At 43.5% G+C, this 21,055-nt stretch overlaps 1 protein-coding gene across 1 annotated transcript in view; it reads left to right on the top strand.

Annotated features, from left to right (window-relative positions):
* CD247 (CD247 molecule) overlaps positions 1-19,898 on the top strand; it is a 46,973-nt gene extending 27,075 nt beyond the window's left edge. The window contains 7 exon segments of the mRNA XM_059493319.1: positions 12,667-12,773; positions 13,945-13,998; positions 15,251-15,334; positions 15,973-16,008; positions 16,674-16,730; positions 17,913-17,954; positions 18,387-19,898. Coding sequence (XP_059349302.1) covers positions 12,667-12,773; positions 13,945-13,998; positions 15,251-15,334; positions 15,973-16,008; positions 16,674-16,730; positions 17,913-17,954; positions 18,387-18,452 — 446 coding nt within the window. The 3' untranslated portion in view covers positions 18,453-19,898.
* The last annotated feature ends 1,157 nt before the right edge of the window (positions 19,899-21,055 follow it).

Genomic DNA, 21,055 nt, shown 5'->3' on the forward strand with positions numbered 1-21,055 from the left:
GGGGAGCATACATGGAGAAGGCTTCCTCCTTCACTGAGCCCATGTCCTGCCCCTTGGCAGGCCAGAATAAACCAGAAAAATCACAGGTGAGCTGCTGGGCAAGCAGCTCCTGAGCAGTTCCTGAAATGGCCTGGCTGGTTTGTGCAGCTTCTCTGTGGTAAATGATGGGGGATTTTCTGGGGCTGCACCAGGATGCAGCAGCAAGGTGCTGGAGCAAGAAAATTCATTTGTTTTTCTGAGAGTGTGGCATCAAGCCCTGATTTGTATGGTCCACACTGAAACACAGACCTGATCTTTTCTGACCAAAGTGCAGCACATCCAGAATGTAAAAGAAAGGCAAAGGTAAGTCATGGTATCTCTGGTATGGTCTGTACCAAGAGGAGTGCATCATTAACAAAAGCTGATCAAAGGACAATTAGTACTCAGGATGGAAAGCTGTAACACAGAGGTGAGCCAGTTGGGTAGGTGTAAGAAATGTGATTTATCTGTCTGCAAAGGATAATAAAGCAGTCAGTCTCTCCTTAACTATGGCTATAAAGCTATTATTAAAACCAGCCTGGAGAGTGTCTGGTGTGCAATGCCCAGGGGGGCAGCAAATAAAAGAGTGTCCTTGGCTGATGTCATGGCTCTGGGTTTTCTGTTCCTCCCTGGGCTTTCCTGACAAGCATTGAGAACACCATTACACTGCAAGTACTTGTTCGTGCTCCAAGCCCTATTTTGTATAACTTTTCACAGCACCAAGTGATTTTACAAATGGGACAGCATGGAACACTCTGGTAACTATAGAAAATAATTTGATGACATCACTTTGTTTTCTGTCATTTCCCACCATTAAGATTGTCTGCATAAAATGCACTTTCTTGGCCTTTTGACAAGTACCCAGGAAGTTTGTGCAGCAGTTGTTTGAGTGAGATCATTTGAATTCAACATCTTATAATCATCTCCATGTTTGTGCTCTAGATTTTGATTCCTATGTGACCTAATAAGGTTAAAAAGGATATTTTAAAATAAAGTTGGGCATAGTTTTGCAGAAACTGCTGGTCTTCTCTTTGGACCTAGTGGTGCATTTGTGAATTGAGGAACTTGGACAAAAACAACTGGGAGTGTAATGCTAAATTCTCTATAATATTGCAAGCAGTATATGGAACTGGCTTTTTCACTTTTACACTTTTGGTCAGTAATAAAAATAAAATACAAATCTTGACTGAAGATAAGGATATCAATTTTGCTTCTTCAGTTGTAAAGTGAGTAGTCATTGAGCACAATGACTATGCATTATTTCCATAAAAATGTTGGTGCCATCAGACTCCCCCACAACAGAATAAGCACAAAACATTTCTGTGGAAATCAGTAGTCAGTAGGGTTTCTGGGAATCAAAAGTTCACAAGTTGGTCCACATGTATTAATAACATTATTTAGAGTTTTCATTATTGATTTCAGCACTGCTGCATACCTTTCTAGATGGTAAAATTTAAGCTGTCCATCTGCCAGTAGAGCTTGATCTTTCTGAGTCTGCAGAAGATGTTTCTGATGGGAAGCAAGTCTATGCAAACAGACAAATGTGCCCTCTTCACTCCAGATGCAGTATTCTGCTAAGAGAAATTGAAATGGCAGAGTTTATTTTGTTTTTAAAACATGATTAAGTGACACTTCCCAAAAAGCTGAAAGTACAACTACTTTTGAAATATGATTTTTGAAAAATCTTAATTATACAGGTGTGTCTTGAATTACAAATTGGTTGTGCATGAATTCTAACTATGCACAATATCTGATATTGGGTTATTCTGCAGACAGCTTAACCAGCTGCAGAATTTAATCTCTTAAAAGCTGCAGAAATTCTAATCTCTGAACAGCCCACCAGGAGGGTATTTCTGTGTTGTAGTCAGCTGAGAATTTTAAGTGAAGCAGTATGTTCAGTGTTATAGTTTATTTAGCTTTACCTAGATTATAAATAGCAGCACAAAACTGTCACTCAATTGCTGCTTCTAAAGAGTACATAATAATTCTGCATAGGATTTTACAAGTATTTTTTCAATTTTTATGCTGCCACCATTATGACAGTGTTAGAAATGTTACAGGGAAAAGAGAAGAAATTACTTTTATTGCTGTAAACTATGTCTGAAAACTGTAGTGTTTGGATCACCAGTTGTTAGCATGGTAATAAAATAACTGAACAGATTTTCTCTGTCGCAGCTGGTCAGACTTCTCATTTTGGGACTTTTTTCTGATCATAAACTTACAAGAGTGAGATATTTAAGAGTCAGTGGGACACTGGAGGAGGATGGGTCTTGCTAGCAGGAAAATTTGTCTTCAGGGGGCTGTGGCACTAGTTTGGTGAAATAATACTGTCTAAGGTCTATGCAGATTTGCCTATGATTTCACTGTTTAGGTTTCATTGTTTTTTCCCAGCATATCTAATTAAATGCATCTTTATGAAATGAAATGAATTAATTAAGATAATGTTTGCTCTGTAGCTGTATCTACATCCCTATATAATTTAATTTAGATAAAAACTCACTATGTGACAGTGGATGCCATTGTGTTCAATAAATTTCAGGTGCATGGAATCTGTTAGGAAATTACTTTTTTTGTCCTGTCCAAGCAGAAAATCGACTGGCAGCAGAAATACATAGTGATTTTATTTTTCCATCATTTTTGGTGAACCAATTTTATATCCTAAACACTATTAGGTAGAGCAGGTTACAAAGCCAGATTTCTTTTGTTTTATGTGCACAGACTTTGTGCATGTGCTGTGCTCTTTTTCAGTGGAAATGCAGAAATGTTTGGAGAATTAAATATGTATATTTGGTGCTGTGCAATTAGCTGAACCATCCAGTCTTTCCTGTCCTTTTGCTTTAGGATATATTTCTAGAAAAAGAATACTTTTAAATTAAAGGGTTCAGAGGCAATTTTTTCCTTTTTTTTTTTTTTCTGACTTCTAATGTGTAGGCATGTGAAAATCAATTGCAGAAGAACAAACTGTCAGGTTACTTCGAAATCAGGGTAGAATACAGAGAATTTAAAGAGTAATGAAAAAGTTTATTTTCCAGATAAAAATTGTGTAGAGTATACTCTCCAAATTTAAATTTGTTAGATTGAGTAAATATTTTTTGTATAATGAAATGTAGTGTGTTAGAAAAACATTTGTATTTATATTTGAATTATAGATGCACACTGCCTGTTTCTTGTGCATCTTTGAAGGTGTGCGTGTCTGCTCTGTGGCAAAACCTGTTCTCATTGAATTAAATGGCCTTTGCTAATTTGAAATCAGTGGTGCGGGGAATAAATCCACCCATTTTGGAATCTGCTCTCTACTGGGAAAAAAACCAGGACATTTTACATTCACTTGAGTTTCTTCCTCCGTTTGAATGCGATAAACCCCAGCACAATCCTCGTCGGTGCCATTGGCTCCCACAGCTTCACTTCTTTTGTCCGTAAGAACAGGGCAGCTTCTCCAAATGGATTTCAGGGGGTCGATTGAAATAATTAATGCACATCTAATGGCTAATTCTGTAGGATAACACTTTGCTTAATGGGATTAATTCCAGGCTTGCACACGGCAGAAACTCCCGGTGGCACAGATGAGGCCACTGCAAAGCACCTCAAGCAGGGTCCCTGGTACCTTCCCTCTTCCCCTCTGTCCTATTAGCAATACACACCAAGTCCAGATGTGAATGAACAATGGATTCATCACAACTAATCTCAGAAAAGCATTTGTATTAAGGGAGGACAGTGTTTTGTCCTCTACAAGCCCATGCATTTTCTGGCTACCCATTTTTTGGTTAGGTATTTTAGATAGTGCGATACACAATAAAGGGTTCTGTGTAAGAAAAACTTGTAATGGATAGAAGTAGAAGAAAGATTTTTCTTACAGAGTACAAAAAGTAAATTAAACACTAAGGATCCTTTTAGGAGAAAATTTATTTTCTGTGGGCATTTGATCACTTGGCAATTTTTCACTCCATCCAGCAGTTCTGTGACTGCACTTTCCCAAACTGTGCTTTCAATAAAGCTGACCTAAGCTCCCAGTGCTATGAAAAATGGAGCTCATATAAATTTCCTTTGCATTCTAAATCCATCTCAGCTGCACACAGAAAGCAAACAAATACAGTTTCTACACAGCCTTTTTATCTCTCTCCACATCCCAGAGGCTTCCCAATCTGGCTTTTTGTGGGAGAGGCGGTTTAAAGTAAACATAATTTCCAAATTTTCATCCATTTTAGAAGCAGCATTAAAGATCTTAAAAGGAATATGTTTTATGAGGCTGACAAGCAATTAGATGAATGCAGTGGCAGTACAAGTGCTTGATTCTACACTTACAAAATTAGTTGGAATGAGAAAAATCAGAGACAACATAATATCCCATCTCAAGTGGCTGCTGCAGATAGGTGCTCTGAAACCTGAAGGTATGAACAGAATTATTCTGTAAAATACATCTGGTAAGTGGCTGAGAGCTGCTTGTCTATGTTAAGACGGAAAAAATAAATACAAGGGATCTAAATCTTCTGAAATGGCTGTGCCACCACTCCAGGAAAACAAAAAACTAAACTAAATCTAGTCATAAGCAACAGAATAGCATTTCTCTTTGCTAAATTTCTGGAAAATCTTTTAACAAAAAATCTTGAAGATAAACCAATAAGGTAACCCAATAGGGTAAATTTAGTGCTGTGGATGAAATGAATTTAAATTACTCATGGTAGCTCACATTTCCAGATTTTCAGTGTATTCCTAAGTATTTATTGGAATTAACTGGACAAATTTTAATATTAGTTGCACACAATGGGTAAATCATAATTACTTCATCTGAGTTCCAAATACTTGTGGGGGCCTGAATATATGTATTGTTATGGAGAGAGTCCCTGTTAAGATCTATGTATTGTAAGATCTGTGTGGGTGCGAGTTGCTCCAAACGAGCTACAGCTGCAAAGTCCTTAGTTAGTCGTGAAGGTAACTGGAATGAACAGGGGTGGGTTGAGAGCCCAGGAGGAGCCCCTGAGAAGACAGGAAGGACTGTGCTGCAGAGAATGGAGAAGAGCCCCAGCAGAGAGGCAGGAACAACACTGCAGTGAAGATTACAACAAATACTGCCATAGAATGGTTTGAACTTGTAGTATAAATAAATAGGAAATTTTCTTTGTGATGAGAGATTGGGGTCCTCTTCCTTGGGTTTTGAATTTTTTTTCCTACAAGTCTGTTTCCATAGAGAAGGAATTAAGTAGGTACCAGCTTCCAGTGCCTGAGCTTTTGAGAGCACTTCAGTATTTTTGACAGTTAATGCATTAGTTTTATCTTATAGTTAGTGAAATAAAGGTGTTACATAAAGTCATTAATGATAAGGAAATTCTTTCCTCCTATTTCTCCCACCCCACACCAGAATGTATTGCTTTCTAACAGTCTTTATTCCAGTCAAAATTTATATATAAGCTCTTCATTCTTGCCATTTCTTACCTATGTGTGAGAAGGTGTGTCCCAAAATACAGCACTTTGCTTTCCCCTTATCCTGTAATGCCATCTGAGATAAGGTTTTCTAAAGTTGGGTGTAGTTCCTCAGGTGTCTCTTAACAAAATGCAGCAGAGGAGATGCACCAGCTATAGTTTTGTCACCTGAGAGAGGAGCACAGCCTCAGCAGTGAGGTGTTAACAGTGATAAATTAATCCCTGCCCCACTTGCAGATCCATGACAGAGCCCTTTCTCTTCAGCAGCGCTTTGCTCTGCCATAAAATTTTAGCTGCACAGTTGCTGGATGATATGGAAATGTGAATGCTCCCAAATCAGAGGAAGGGCATTTCAGAGGTGGAAGAAGCAATTCCTTTTTTTTTTTTCCCAAGTGGAATGCGTGACTCCAAGGAGTTAGGGTTTGTTTGAGCCCCTTTGCTGAAGGAGTCCATCGAGAACCCAGGCAAAGTTTGTTGTGATATTTCCATTTTGTGAGATCTCATCCATTGGCTCTTTTTTATGAGGCCCGTGAAACACTTCATGTGCTCCTTTCAGAGAGGAATATTCCCCAGTGGTCTTAATATTATTATTGCTAAGTTTTGCTGAGCAATGCTGCAGGAAAACTATGCAGGGAACTGATATGAACCCAAATCTTTAATCACCCTTTCTCTCTACTCTGTACATAACTTGCTGTTGCACAGGGGAGGTTTTTTGGCCTGTGCATCCTCAGGCAGGGGCAGGACATGGCACAAACATCGTGCACTAAGTGGGTCAGTGGCAGGGCACTGCTCTGAAACCTCTCCCTCTCGGTGTGTGCAGCTCCTGCAGGGGTTAGAGCCTCAGCCGTTGGTGCAACCTCCTTCCTGCCCACTGCATCTGCAGATGATTTAACCATTTCCCTCCTTGACACCGAGCTTCACCAGGAATTTCTTCACCCTCAGAAGCCTCATTGCAAGTGGATGTTGCAGTGAAAACATCTTGACATTTTGCTAGCCTTAAAATAGTCTGCTCCTAGTTGTCCTGCTAGCCTTTCACCATTTTCCCACCTTGTATGTCTGCCTGCCCTGTGATTCAGTCATTTATCTGCTGAAAAAAATATGAGAAATGTTTTGCAAGACTTGAGTGACAGCTACCTGGGTTTTGAAAAGTGTTCCTATGAACTTAATCTAGAAAAGTGGATGGTTTCATTGCTGGGTGTTTGGTGTCCTTCCTTACTCTGGCTCTTTTGGCACTGGTTAGATCTGGCGCTGTCAGTGAGTTCAGGTGAAAATTGATCCCAGAAAAAGGAAAAAAAAACCCTGATGAGATTCCAGTAGGATTAGCAGTGATGAGTGTCCAGGCATGGCTTTGAGCATACTTCAGGGATGGCTCCTGTCACTGTCCCAGCTTTGGTGCATGTTGGCTGCAGGGGAAGGAATGGCTCATGGGCTGACTGCTCTCTGGAAATGGGCTCCTTGTAGCTGCAATTCTCCCTCCAGCACCTCCACCTTTAGCTTGTGCTCTTGTGAGAGATTTTTCACTGCTCTGCTCGCAGCCAATCAAGGCAGCTGCAATCAAGCTCAGGCTGGACACCAGTCCTGGTGAGGCTCTTGCATCTCTGCATTTAGTTCCCACCATTTCCCACCAGGTGGGACAGCCCACCTGGGCTGAATGACTTTTGGAAGTTTGAAACTATAAAATAAAAATAAAAGCGAGTGGGAATAAATCTCCTGGTTGAGAATTGTTCTTCTTGGTATCAGTATATTTGATTACTGGAGCCATGGGCTAGCTGTAAAGTCCAACTTAAAAAATGCCAATTTAAAGTACTTAGGGAAATGTCTGCCACTCTGAGAAGTGCTCACTGAACAGAGGAACACATCTGATTGTGATCAGCAGCATCTTGTGCCTGGCTCGGGGTCTCTTCCTCCAGCCTTGCAGCTGTGAAGTCTCTTTGGGATTCCCAGGGGGACAAGGAGACTCAATTCTCTTATGTGGTCCTCCATCATGTGCACAGGGTTGTAGGAGCTGGAATGAAAAGGGCACCTGATAGTAAATCACTCTGGGATGAGTTACTGCTGTGGGGCAGAGTTGGTAGGGCAAGGGAAAGGTTAAGTGACCTAGAAGCATTTGAATAATAATTCTTGCCTCTTTGTACACTCAACACCAGATTGAATTAAACACTAGAAAATTTACAGCGGGGAACACCTTTTGCATTAACTGGATTAAACTTTTGCTGTCCCTGATGCAGATGGGTCTAGTAAAAGCACTTGTGCCTAATCTAAATCCCCTACAAAAGCTGACAGAGCTGCAGAGCTTGCAGCTTGTTGGATATCCATGTCTGCAGCTGCCCTGTGCATGGTTTCCTTTCTCTAGGAGGCAACACCAGGCTTGCTTCAGGAAAGCCCTTTGCACCGAGGCCTTGCCCAAGTGAGAAGTGAAAGCAGTTGCTTTTTCTGAGAATGACTGACTGTTTTGATGAAGCAAGGAGTCCCCTTCCAGAGATGAGCAAGGCACTCCCCTCCTTTCTGTTTCTGATGAGGCTCTAGAAGGATTTGGAGGGTGAAAGGCTGCCTTGTTTAATTATATATTCAAAGTTAATCTTCTCCACCTTCAGACTGAAAAGGTAGATAGGTTTCCTCTTCCCACAGGTCAGACAGCAACTGGAGATCTACTTCTCTTGCTCTTGTTACAGTACCCTGGACTTTTTTATTCGAGTCTTTATTCCATGATGTGCTAGAAGATCATAAAATCATAGAAAAATCTGGCTTGCAAAGGACCTTAAAGATCATCTAGTTCCAAACCCTTTGCCATGGGCAGGAACAACAATGTTTAATCCCATGTGGCATTATATTTTCCTTCTTTTGACTCTATTTCTTCCAAACAAATCAGAGGCAAACTTGAATGATTTGAACTTTTTGTTAGTGCCTCCCTGGAAGGGATTGTAAAAGGAGTAGGAAGGGCTCACAGGAATCCCAAAGAGCTTTACCTTGACTTTCCATAGGGCTAAAATTCATTGGTGTAAAAAATTGGAAGCTAATGGCCTAAAATACTTTCCTTTTTAAATGTAATTATTTGGGCTGCCCAACATTTGGTCTTGTAACCTGAATCCTGATCGTATCAGCAGTTTCCTCCAACAACAACAACAACAACAAGGAACTCTAATGCTGAACTTGAAGGGCACAGCTTTGCTTTGGGCCATGCTGTGTTTCACAAATATGTGATGGAATATTGATGACAAATTAATTGAGCCTCTGCCTTCTGCAAGTGAAGGAGAATTTGGCCTCTGCTTCTTCATCCCTGAAGGGTCACAGGTTTGTTTGTTGTTTCTATCTATGAGTAAAACCCATAGAAAAATATAAATATAAGATAGATACATTCTTCATGAACAGGATTATCTGTAATAATTTTAGCTGGCTAACTTGTAGGCATTTAGTCTGGGCTGTCCTTTCAGCTGCAGGCCTGCGTACACTTGAAGTGAAGCACCATGCAGGGTACTCATCTCTCTCCTCTGAGCCCAGGGAGCTCTCTTGGGTTCAGAATTTTGCTCTTAGGCAGCAGCAGTGGGGCAAGACCATCACACCCAGCATCATCCAGAGTCACAGGGATCACTGCTGGTGGAAGATGGTGGCGTCTGAGAAAAGCTGCCCAGCAAGCAGCTCTGGCAGCTCTGGGCTGTTGGGAGAAGGCCCTGCAGGATCTGCCTTTAAACACCTTTGTATGTAACCACAGTTGCATCAATAAATCTCTTGTGCTGGGATTGGTTTTCCTGGGCTTCACTGAGAAACTCGGTTTCCAGGAAGATAAAACGCTTCATTTACAGCTGTGTTACTGAATTTTGGTAACCCCTAAAAGTAAAATCCTTAAATTAATCACTGAATAAGGCCCATGAGAGAGAGAAAAAAATTTATGGTAGACAGATGTGATCTGGATTTACAAGTAATTCAGCTTTTACGGTCTGTATTTCTCAAACTATTATCAGGAATCATGGTCTAACCCAATCCAGATGCACACTAAAAACATTGGAGGAGAAAAATCCTATTAAAAAGAAATGTTCTGGCACGCTTCAAGGGCCCAGGCCACGTTCCAGTGATTCAGTTCAGCTGGTCCCCATTGGTACTGGCTGCATTGGGCCAGCCCTGTGGATTGGACCCCAGCCAGCTTTGGGGTGCAGCCTCCCTCCCTCATGTCATGATTTGGAGCAGTGTCTGGATGTGGTTCTGGGACTCCTGTGTCTCTCCAGGACGGGAGCAGCAGGCAGTGTGGGCAGGAGGCTGAAGCTGAGTTTGCTGCCCTGTGCAGGAGAGCTGGAGCTGGGCCTGAGCCGGGGTTTGAAGCTGTGAAACCACGCAGGGCTCTCGAGGCGGGCGCTGCAGCGCAGCCTCCCTGCCGGCCCCAGGCTTCCTCTGCCGGGCCCTGGGGCTGCTCTCGGCCTCTCACCACTGCCTTTTTCTCACTTGCTGTCCGCAGCACCTCTGAATTGCCTTTTTTCTTCCTTTCTTTTTTTCTTTTTTCTTCACCCGTGCTTCAGAAAGTAAAAGGCCACAGGGGGTTGTTGCAGAGCTGCTTTGGGGAGATGCCAGCCTCACGTCCAGATGCAGCAGCAGGAGAGAGTGCCCAGGCACAGAGGAGAAAAGGGGGGAACAAAATCCAGGCTTTGGAAGGAGGAGGTGCTGGGAAGAAACTTCTCAGGGGCAGAAGCACAGATGCTGACAGAGCTCCAGCTGTAGGCAATTGGGATTGAGGAGGGCTGGAAACCTGGGCAGTGCTCTACTCAGTGACTGTCTCCTCTCAGTTCTGGTATGTGAGTATTGGAAAGGCACTGTGAGGTTAACAGAGTGGGAATCATCAGTGAAATATTTGCTGTTTGTGTTTTGCTCTGTGTGAGACAGCTGAGTCTGGCTGCTCCCTCAGGCCCGGCAGGTTTTGCTCTGCCCAGCTCCCATGATCAGTTCATCTGCTGTGACCTTGGCCTCAGCCCCAGACCATGGCTGATGAGGGACACAAAGCACATTTTGGTGGTGCCTACAGGACTGGCCTTGTGTTTTGAAGAGCCAGTAACCCCTCCTCTGGTGATGTAAAAACCCAAACTGGTCCTGTTCACCTGAATGGATGGTAACTGTTTCAACTGCCACTTGTTCATTGTGCTTCCTATCTCTTTGACCTTTCTTTCAATAGGCTTTCTACCTTCTGTCTTTTTCTCTTTCTCACGTTCTAATCCAGAACCCTGTTTCAAAGGTTATTATTTAGAAAGTGCTCTGTACATTTTGCTTTGTTTAAGCATACAGAAATCAAACATATTAAGGAAGGAAATAACACAACCTAACAGACAGGACAAGGGCAAGTAGCTTCAAACTGCACCAGACTGGATATGAGGAAATTTTTCTGCACTGAAAGAGTGGTTAGGCATTGCAACAAGCTCCCCAGGGAAATGGTGGAGTCACCATCCCTGGAAATGTTAAAAAATCAATAGATGTGACACCTCACAATATGCTTTAGTGAGCATGGTGGTATTTGGCTGAAGGTTGAACTTGATATCGGAGTTCTTTTCCGACCCTAATAATTCTATTCATTTTATTGGGTTTTTTCCAAAACATTGGACTTTGTCATAGTCTCAAAACATGTTTTTCCAGGGACAATCACAGGCAGAGCACCAGGCCTTCCCTCACTGAACAGCTTTAATCCATTGCCTGGGATGCTGGAGCCCCACACAGGCACCGTGTGGGCACTTGGTTGGCTCTGCAGAGTCAGCCAAGGTTGACAATGGTTGGCACAGGGCCACAGCTAAATCCCCTGCACTCTTGACATCTCCTCCACAGTCCTCAATGTCTCCTCCTGGTCTGGGGATTTTGTTAGTGCTGGAGAAATATTGGACTTGAGATGATTGTATGAATGTGCCTGGCTTTGGTACAAAAAGAGGGATTCAGGGCCAGGATACCCAAAGAGTACACAAAAATGCTGCCTTCAGCAGCATCTCAGATGCCTCCAGGCTGGTGTAAAATATTGTCCTGTGAACTGTTTAGAAGAAAATCTCTGGGAAGGCAATCTCAGCTCGTCTGTTGGTTTTATATACAATGTTGGGAAAATAATGTAATCTCTCTGTCTCTGTTTACCCCATATAAATAAAATTTTATAGTCCTGAGGAAATGTGGTGAAGGGTATTTTTCATAAAGTGCTTGAACCATATTTTTTAAATGACAGAAAAAGAGGGAAAAGAAGGAAAACCTTCTAGGATTTCAATTTATTTCCATGGATTTGTTTCCAAATGAATGATTTAGGGAAAAAATGAATGCCGGCTCCTAGCTCAGACAAACAAACAAATCTACTCTGTGGTATTTTTTCTGGGTGTGTGAGGCTGTCAGAGGGATTGTTTATCTTCATCAAAGGGCTTTTCAGGTTATTGATAATTCTTGTCTTTCCTTTTTGAACTCACTCCAAATCTGCACAAAGCACAACTCAGATTAATTTTAAAGTGTTTGTTTCTTTGGTTTTTTATATAACTGTGCAATACAGCTTTTCTTGGGGGATGGCCATGGAGATGCATATTGGATCTATGGTTACTTAGCCTTTGACTTTTTTAGCTATACTTTGTGAACTTTCTATATCTTTATTAACTGATACAGGGGCAGTTTTATCAGCTTTATCTGCTGAAACCCAACAATTTTAAGGTTGGATTAAGATTGGATGTGGTCAGTGTATAAATATTTAAATGGTGGCTGAAAAGATGGAAACTCCCTTTTTAGGAGTCACATGGAAAACATGAGGGACAATGGGTTCAAGTGAATGTGATGGTATCAATCTTTCTTTACATTTAGTGCAGAATTGAGAAGACCTCCCCTAAAATTTTGTCCAAACAATGTATTTCTCACACACTTGATGAAGGAAGCCTTAACCAGGCCCAGTCATGAATCCCTGCAGGAGATGTTGCTGGGTTTTCCCAGAAAATTAATGTCCTGTATTGGCTGGGGGAGCTTGCAACATTTCTGTCCATGGAGGTACTCTCAGCTGGCTGAGGTCCTGACAGTCTGGTTTAACTGAACCTGTTCAGAGAGAAGGCTGGACTTGCCATTTTCCTTTTTGACCAGATTAATCCTATAATTCTTCTATTCAGAATTCCATCTCCTTTGCCAAGGGGCAGTGTTGCCCTCACACTGGCTATTATTTTTCCATGGAGTGCTTGGCAGCACTGCCACATTTATGCTGCCAAGCACCCAGTGACTTTGTTTGCTGATGTGTCTGATCTTTTTGTACAGATGCTGCATCAATTCTCGGCCTCACAGATCCCAGGCTCTGCTACATGCTGGACGGATTCCTCTTCATTTATGCAGTGGTCATGACAGCCCTTTTTGTGAAGGCAAAGGTCAGTCTAACCCAACACAGATCCATTTGGATTTGGTGGTGTAAGCTGGGCTGGAAAGTGGGAGTGGAGGGGAACCATCGCTTGGAATGAGACCTTTCTGTTCTTTTGCTTTCTTTCTCTCTTTTCCTTTATTTTTTCTCCTCTGTTTCTGGTGTCTACTTGAGCAACCTAAAGCAGTTCTTTCCAAAGAGTATATGAGAGTGTTTTGATGTTAGACTTATGGATACATCAGAGATTCTGGATTTTGTAGATGGGAAGTGACTGATCAGGAGTAATGTGGATTTCTTTCTCCTGCTTTGTCATTGGAAAGAGAGGAAGGGATACACAGAACATACAGGGGAAATGGCAAGCTTGTGAAGGATGTACTAAATGTCTCAACAAATCAGACATGTTTGATACTATGAGTGTGATGATGCAACAAGCCAACCACAGGAGAGGACTTGTGTAATTGTTATAAACATGGTTCTATGCCTAAATATAGACTGAGCTAGAAGGTTACTTTTAATAAAGAATTGGATGTGATAATAACTCAAAAGGAGTAAATCAATACAGAATGTAGTTTGACAGGGTTTTTGTTTAAACACTACAATACAAAGCAGCTGCTCTCATTGATCCAAAACTGCCCCTCTTTACCACAAGTTTTGGCTTACCAATTGATTTCTCATAAGTATTGTGAGCAGCTGAGCCAAAGAGCAGCTACAGAAGGGATAATCCTTTACCTCTTTGCTAACTGCCACTCACATCAACTTATTGGGGTGGCACCGGAGTCCTGCAAGCCAAGTGCTGCTCCTGAGGGGTGCAGGGATTCCCTGCAGGATGCCCAACAGCTTTGCAGGCAGCTGGAGAGCCAAAGTCTCAGGGAGGCACAAGATTAGGACAGGAAGAGAATGGAGAGACAAAATCTGAGGAGGGCAGGTGTGTAGGGAACAAACTCAGAAGTTTGTGAGCTGGTGTTATGTGAAATAGAATGACTTGGCTGCTGAGGGCAGGCTGCTGTGTGGATAAAAGTGCTGCTGCAGCAGGGGTTTGCACTACCAGTAGCCACACAGGGAGCTGCTTGTGGGTTGCCCTGTTTCTGATGAGGGTAACTGGCAGGAGAGAGGGAATGAAGGGACTGAGAGCAGCCACTGTGTCTCTGCTCATGGAACGGTTTCTATGGTCTCTCTTGCAGCTCAGCCAGGCCTCTGAGCCCCAGCTGCGAGCAGGCCAGGATGACGTGTACAACGTGAGTAACTGCTGCTCCTTGTTCCCTAATCCACCATCCAGACAGACCTTTGGGGCACAGGGACACTGAACTGGCTGCTGGTCACAAAAGCTTTGGATGAGCCAGCTGATGAGCAAGGCTGTAGATGTGTGCAGCATGGCAGCTGTAGGGAGGAAAGGTAAAACCTCACAGGGACAGCTTCTGGTGTCACCACTCGGGCCAGATCCTGGAGAGCTCTTTGGCCTGTTGGTTCCTGATTTGGCCCACTGAGCCCTAGGTTGGCAGGAGCCCAGGCTGTTTGCTGTGCTGCCCCATGGAACAAACAGGTTTGTGAGAGCTCTGGGTGTGTGTGCAGGCACTGCCCCTGTTGCTGTTTGATGTGGGCTGGGCCAAGGGCAGATGCCAAGGAATGCTGTGGAGCTGCCTTTGCACTTGCAGCTCGTGCACTCTCAAGTGTGTGGGGCCTGAGCCACCACAGGCCCTGTGCCTCCATTCCCAAGCTTTGCTGTTGCCCCACAGCAAGCCCTGATGTACCTGATCATACCAGAGAAATGCCTTGTCCTGTGCCCTTACCAAGGGCAGCATCTTTAGGCAGTGAAAGAGGACAGAGACAAGATCCTGCCTGAGCCTCCTCACTAAATTGCCCACTCATGGCAGCATTAAACTCTAGCTATTTTTGCTATGTCTAGATGTCTTTTAATTTTTTTTCTCACGCTTTTGACCATAGCCACATCCTGTGATGAGTTCTGTTTAACTCCGCAATGTCTGAACACTAATGCAATTTCTTTTGAGTTTAAGTGTAGCCCATAACCTTTCAAGTAGTGCTCTGTCAGCTGTGTTATTTTGACCTGAAATCTCTCCTTTGCCCTTGTCCAAGGTAATCTTTTCCAGCTAAGAATTGTGTTGGGCATAAAATTTCTGTAGCTCCTTAATGCAAATTTAGATGAGCAGCTCTGCAAGAAAAATGAAGCTTGTGGATCTTCACTCTCCAGTGGGAAAGAAAGTGTGAAAGTCAGAGTCCCTCCCCCTCATGCTCTCTGGTTTTCAGCTCATTTCCACTTAGGAAAGGTCCTTGATGCAACAGCTTGCAGCTTTGTGTCATTCCCATGGCTTAAATGTAGACATCGTTGTTGACACTTGCATTGGGGCATAAAAGGAATTTCTAGTTCAGTGATAGTCCTTGTGAGCTGAGCTGGGTTCCCTTTCTTTTCTAAGATCTGTTGTTATCTCATGATCACGGTGTCCATCCAGGGCTTTCTCTCTCCCGTTTCAGAAACTCTCCCGCGGGCACAGAGACGATTACGATGTTCTGGGAGGAAAGCGAGGAGCAGACCCCGAGCTGGGCGGGAGACACCAGGTAACCTCCAGGCACATGTGCGCCTCTCCTTTGATCTGGTGCCTCCTCCCACGCCGTGTCACGGCGCTGCTCACACAGCCAGCCACCCCAGCGCCTTCCTGGGCAGGGAAGGACGCGATCTGTGTCGTAACCCGGGCGGCAGCAGCGAAGCTCCCCCTCCCCTTTGATGTCTGCCCCTCGCCGGGCCGGAGCTCGCAGCCAGCGGGGTGGGAAGTGACACCCGGGCCCGGGGCGGATGCGGAGGAGGCCCGGCAGCGGTGGGTGTTTCACAGAGCTCGCTGCTCTGATGCCATCAAACAAGCGCCCACAAAGCAGAGCAGCAGCCAAAACAACTCTTTGTGCTCGCTGCAGGGCCCATCGCTTTCAAAGGAAAAGGGAGGGAAAACCTGCATCAGCAGGTGACAGCTGTAGTGGCTGAGCAGAGAAGAACTAAGTTCTACCAATTACTAAAGTGAAATTAATTTTCCCCAGAACAAGTTATCTGAACAGAGCCTGGGTGGAGGCTGGATGGACTGGAATGGGCAGGGAAGGTCCATAGAGCTGCAGCTGTGCCATGCAGCAAATGCATAAGCACATAAAAGGTGCTGGGGGATGCTGGTAGTGCAATGTATGGGCAACTTCTTTCTTCTGTTTTACAGCAGAGGAGAAAGAACCCTCAGGACACTGTCTACACTGTGAGTAGAGCACTCTGGAGGGAGCACAGAGGGAGGGATGGCTGGGAACAGGAGATTCTGTTTCATAGGAGACTTCCCCCCTGCCACCCAATTTCAGCTCTGGTTGAAAACTCAACAGCTGCTTTTCAAGACTTCTCTTCCCTTCTACCCAACTCTTCCCAGCAGACCCTCTGTTTTTGCTAGAAAATTTCTGCTCACTTCTGAGTGACAGGAGCAAAACACTGGGGAGATGTGGAAAAGAACTTGGAGCAAGATATCTGCTAATGCCTAATGCTAGTGACTAACCAACCTAGACCCCGTGTGATTGCTGCTGCAGTATTTCCTGGGCATTTCCAGGTATTCCTGTGCATTTCCAGCCACTGTGCCTGCTCTCTGGCAAAGGCCAAATACCAGTGCATCAAAGAGGGGCTGCTTAGGAACCTCTTGATGGAATTGATTTGACTCTGGCTAAATGTGTGGTCTATGCTCCAAAGCACAGACACAGGAAAGTTGATTCTCATGTCTTAACTTGGGTCTTTGGTGCTTGAGGAATGAGCCTGTTTCCCAGACCTTTACTGCTATTGAATGAGACACTCTAAGTTCAGCTGGTTTTGAATGTGGCTACCCAGGGGCTGCCTTGGCTTTTCCATTGTCACACTGACTCTTTTCCCCCTCTCTGCCTGCAGTCACTGCAGAAGGACAAGATGGGTGAGGCATACAGTGAGATTGGAATGAAGGGAGAGGTGAGTCTTACTTTCCTTCCTACTGAAAACATGGCAACAGAAAACCTTTCAGCTTTTGGCCAGAAAACCCCTAAAAGTTGCCCTGGCTGGAGGGGCTGAAGAAAGGTCTGGTGTCAAATGCTGCAATGGTCCAGCAGCACTGGAAGATTTTGGGGCATGTTTCTCCAGAGCAGCTCAGAGCTGCAGGTTTATGGTTTCCCCTCCATGGGCTGCTGAGGCTGGCTGGTGTTCCAGGGTCAGGAGAGCAAGTGCCAGCCCCTCCTTGTGCCTGACTTCAGACAAGGAACAGGGGAAATGTCCTCCTTCCCACAGCTCTGCTCTCAAATGCTTAAGAAGGCACACATCAGTCACAGCAGAGGGAGAGCTTTTAGCACTGTGCACACACTGCTGGGGGAGGGGGGCTTGTGTCAGAAACAAACCATCTGGGGACACTTGTTTATGGCAAAATGAAAAATTGCTCTGACCTACACAGGTTCTATTTTGTGTCAAAGTGTCATATATATATATATATATATATATATATAACCTTTCATTTCCTTCTGACACATGAAAAAAGGGGCATTTCAAAACAAAGTTTAGTGTTGAGAAATGCTGAAGCAACACCAACATTTAGTATCTTCCCCTTTTTTATTCTAATACTCCTCAGCCAGAGTCAAGCTGTGTCTATGAGCTATGGGGTTATGAAGTTGCACTGTGTTTTTTGAATGTTTCTGTTTCTGGAGGGACAAGAACACCAAAGCCCTTGTCCCATTCCAAATATATGATCATTTAATAGCTTGCTGCAATTTTAACTGTAACAAGCACTACTCCTTGACACATTTGTGATACAATCTAATACTAAATAATCAGTGTCTACAGAAATGCTGCCAAATCTCTATATATACAGTGAACCAAAGAAATAGCAACATTCTAACAATATGACAGGAAAATATGTCAGCAAATGAAAACAATTTGTTTTTATTTCCTATCCTCTCTATTTTCTCCTAAACAGCCCTAGCAGCATGTCAGGGCTGGTCCAGACCTATCAGGCCCTTTCCTGTGCAGAGCAGAGTCCAGGCCATGCACAGCTGGTACATCCTGGACACCCTCAGCACAGCATGGGGGAACTCAGAGGCTTCTTTCTTTTTGCATAATCAGGAAAGCACCCATTAATCAGTCTGTGCTTGTTTTATTTTCCCAAAGCAGCAGAGGCGGCGAGGCAAAGGCAATGAAGGTCTCTACCAGGTAAGCACCACCTCCCACAGCTGCTCCCCTCACCTGTAGTTGGATATCCAATGGCAATGTCAGGGAGGCACAGAGAAGGGATTTTATGATGATTTTATGTCTGTTCATTTAATTATTGATGCTCATTCTAGCATCAGTTAGCTCTTAATAATACACAAATAAAATGTACTCCAAAGATCTGCAGAACCAGTTAGGATCATTTGCTGTAATCATATTTTTATAACCATTATTCAGGATGTACCTTGCTTTCAGGTAAGTAATAGCTATTTGTACCACACAAAGACTAAAGAATCACTCAGGAGTAAAAAACCTCTGTAGAGGCAAAAAGATCAGACTCCTGCTCCTGAGTGAGCCCCTGCCAGTCAGCCAGGAAGAAATAAGTAAGCACTCACACTCATCCCTCACCTGCTTCTCTGGTTTTCTCTTTTCCAGGGGCTCAGTGCAGCAACCAAGGACACCTATGATGCTCTCCAAATGCAACCTTTGCCCCCTCGCTAGGTGGGAGCCTCAGAGGGGATGGGCAAGAGTGAGAGATGCCCACCTGCTTTGGGGAGGAGAGGGGGGAAAGCCTTTTTCATCCAGCACAAGCACTGTGTGTTTCCTGTGTGCAAGAACCTCCTTGGGTTGGTGCACAGGACCTGGACCTGGCCTTTCCTTCTCTCTCTGCTCCTGAATTATCTAACTGCTTCTGCTATTAGAATGTACATATCTGTAAAGTTGTTTCCAATTATAGGGGTATTAGGCTGATTTTTTTTGGTCAGGTTTGTGTTGTGGGGACCAGACCACACCTTCTAATAATCACAGCTATTTCCATAAGTCTTCCTTGTCTTCCAGAGTATTAAGACATGGAATTATGGCTTTAGTGCATTTAAATAATTTGCAAAGATTTACTGTATTTACTTCCTGTAGTATTTATCTTAAGACTATTTCACCCCTTTTGCTTTAAATTTGCCTTTAAAAAACTGCCTCAGTGGAGGGCAACTTTTTTTCTTTAATTATAAAGAGTGACATGATGTTACCATAGTGAAGCAGAGAGGCTGAATGCCAACTTTCCAGAAGGAAGAGTATGAGCACCAATATCCAAAAAAAGATCAAGCAATAGCACTGCCACTCATCCATAAATATGAGCCAGGTAAGCTGAGTGAGAGACTCCTCTGAAGGCAGAAAAACAAAGAAAACAAGCAGATGGGTTCCCCTATTACCACTTCCAGACAACAAACTGTACAAGAGCCAACATAAATGCAATTTCCAGCCCAGTCTCTCATGAGGCTGCCTCTAAAAGGTGCAGGTATCACTCCAAGGAGGAACCAGCTCAATAGTGTCATGTGTTTTTGATGAATTAATAAAACAGTGCCACAGTCCCATGTGTGTGTAGGGAGCAGCAGTGGGAATGGCACAAACTCCTTACCTGAGGTATTCAGCCTGTCTGCAGCAGCCTGCACCCAGCAGCACCATCTCCCAGGGAAGCTGAGGAGGACAGGATTCCAGCTGGAGCTCCTACACACATCCCAGAAGCTGGGATGGGCTGTTGGGAAAATGCCCCAAAGCCAGGTATCAAAGGGACACTCACCTCCTGCTGCTGCAGCCTCAGTTTTGCCTGTGCCTCACTGCACAGGGAAGGCTGGAGGAATTCAGCAAGGACAAATCCAGCCCAGCAACATCAGGGGTGCTTCACCTCGACTCAGGAGCTGACTAAGCCATCTCACCAATCCTCACAGAAGAAGGCTGTGGGAACAAGAGCTGCTGTTCTGGGTGCTGGCCAAATGAGGTTATGTCTTCTTTCCAGGGATTGGGTGGGTTAGCAGCAGAAAAACTTGCCGAAATGGGTGCTATGCAAGTTCCAAGGCAGTTTTACTTCTTTAAGCAGTAAAACTGTATCTGCAGTAGGTGCTTGTAGCTTTTAAAGAATATTTGCAATAAACTAAAGAAAAAAAAAAGTAAACTGAGACGTGGTAATGAATGTTTCTCGCAAAAAAAAAAAATTCTTAGATCCTTTACTGTCCTCTGCAGTGACAAGAAAAATTGAGAGAACTGGGTGATAACTGAGACAGCTGAGCTGAAAAATACAGTAAAGTTATGCTGCAAAGCACTCTATGCAAGAATAAAGAGTGCTGAAAACAGCTTTCTCTTTTTAAATCACCATAACTGTATCTGCAAGATGTAAAAGTCACATGCTTTAGCATTGTGAAATACCAACCACCAAACAACAGGAATGAAATTCTTTGTGGGGGGATAAAAAAAATCAACTTTATCCTCTTTATATATCAATGGATACCTTGATTTCAAAAAGCATCCAACGCTGGTTTTGGGGCCACTCCCTGTGGGGCTGAGCTGAGTCCTCTCTTTGCCTTCAGGAAGCGACTGAAGCTGTTTCTGCTTTTGGGAGAGGAGCTGATAAATACAGAATTAGAACAAAAGCTTCAAGCAGAGTGCATAAAACCCAGGCTCTCCTCCAGTTTAACAAGACAAAGGGCACCAGATCAATCTTCTGGCCCAGTGTGATGCATAGGGGAAGGGCAATCAGCTTCCCTTGACACATTTAAAAACTACAAACAAGTGCATACATGTTAAAACACTTGGAAAATGGTTTAATGATGTTTACAACAGAAATGAACTGTACAATTACAGTAAGTTTAATATATATAAAAAATTACAGCAGACAAATGCATCTACACAAAATCTACCTTTTCATTCTGATTTACTGTAATCTACACAATCTCTCAATGCCTACAGCTATCTGTAGGCAACCACTGGGAAAATAATAATAATATAATAATAATAATAATAATAAAGGACATCTTTAAAGAGACAGCATTTCGCCTTCCTCCTCACCCTTAGTGTGATCAGCAAGGTTTTGAAATGTGTGGGACTCTCACATTTCAGTCTCCAGAAAAGCTTGGGTTGCGTTTGGGTAGGGTACTCCCACAATGGCCCTTGATTTCAAGTGTTCTGCTGACCTCAAGTGTATAAATGCAGTGTATGAGGAAGGCCAAGGAAAAAAAACCTCCCAGCCAGTGTAAGCAGGCAGTTGCACAGACCAGTGAAACCATTAGGACCAAAAACTTGTCTTATTTAGAAAACAAAGCAAAAAAGGACTGCCC

This window comes from Ammospiza nelsoni, chromosome 2 (genome assembly GCF_027579445.1).
Source record: "Ammospiza nelsoni isolate bAmmNel1 chromosome 2, bAmmNel1.pri, whole genome shotgun sequence".
Classification (NCBI taxonomy): Eukaryota; Metazoa; Chordata; class Aves; order Passeriformes; family Passerellidae; genus Ammospiza; species Ammospiza nelsoni.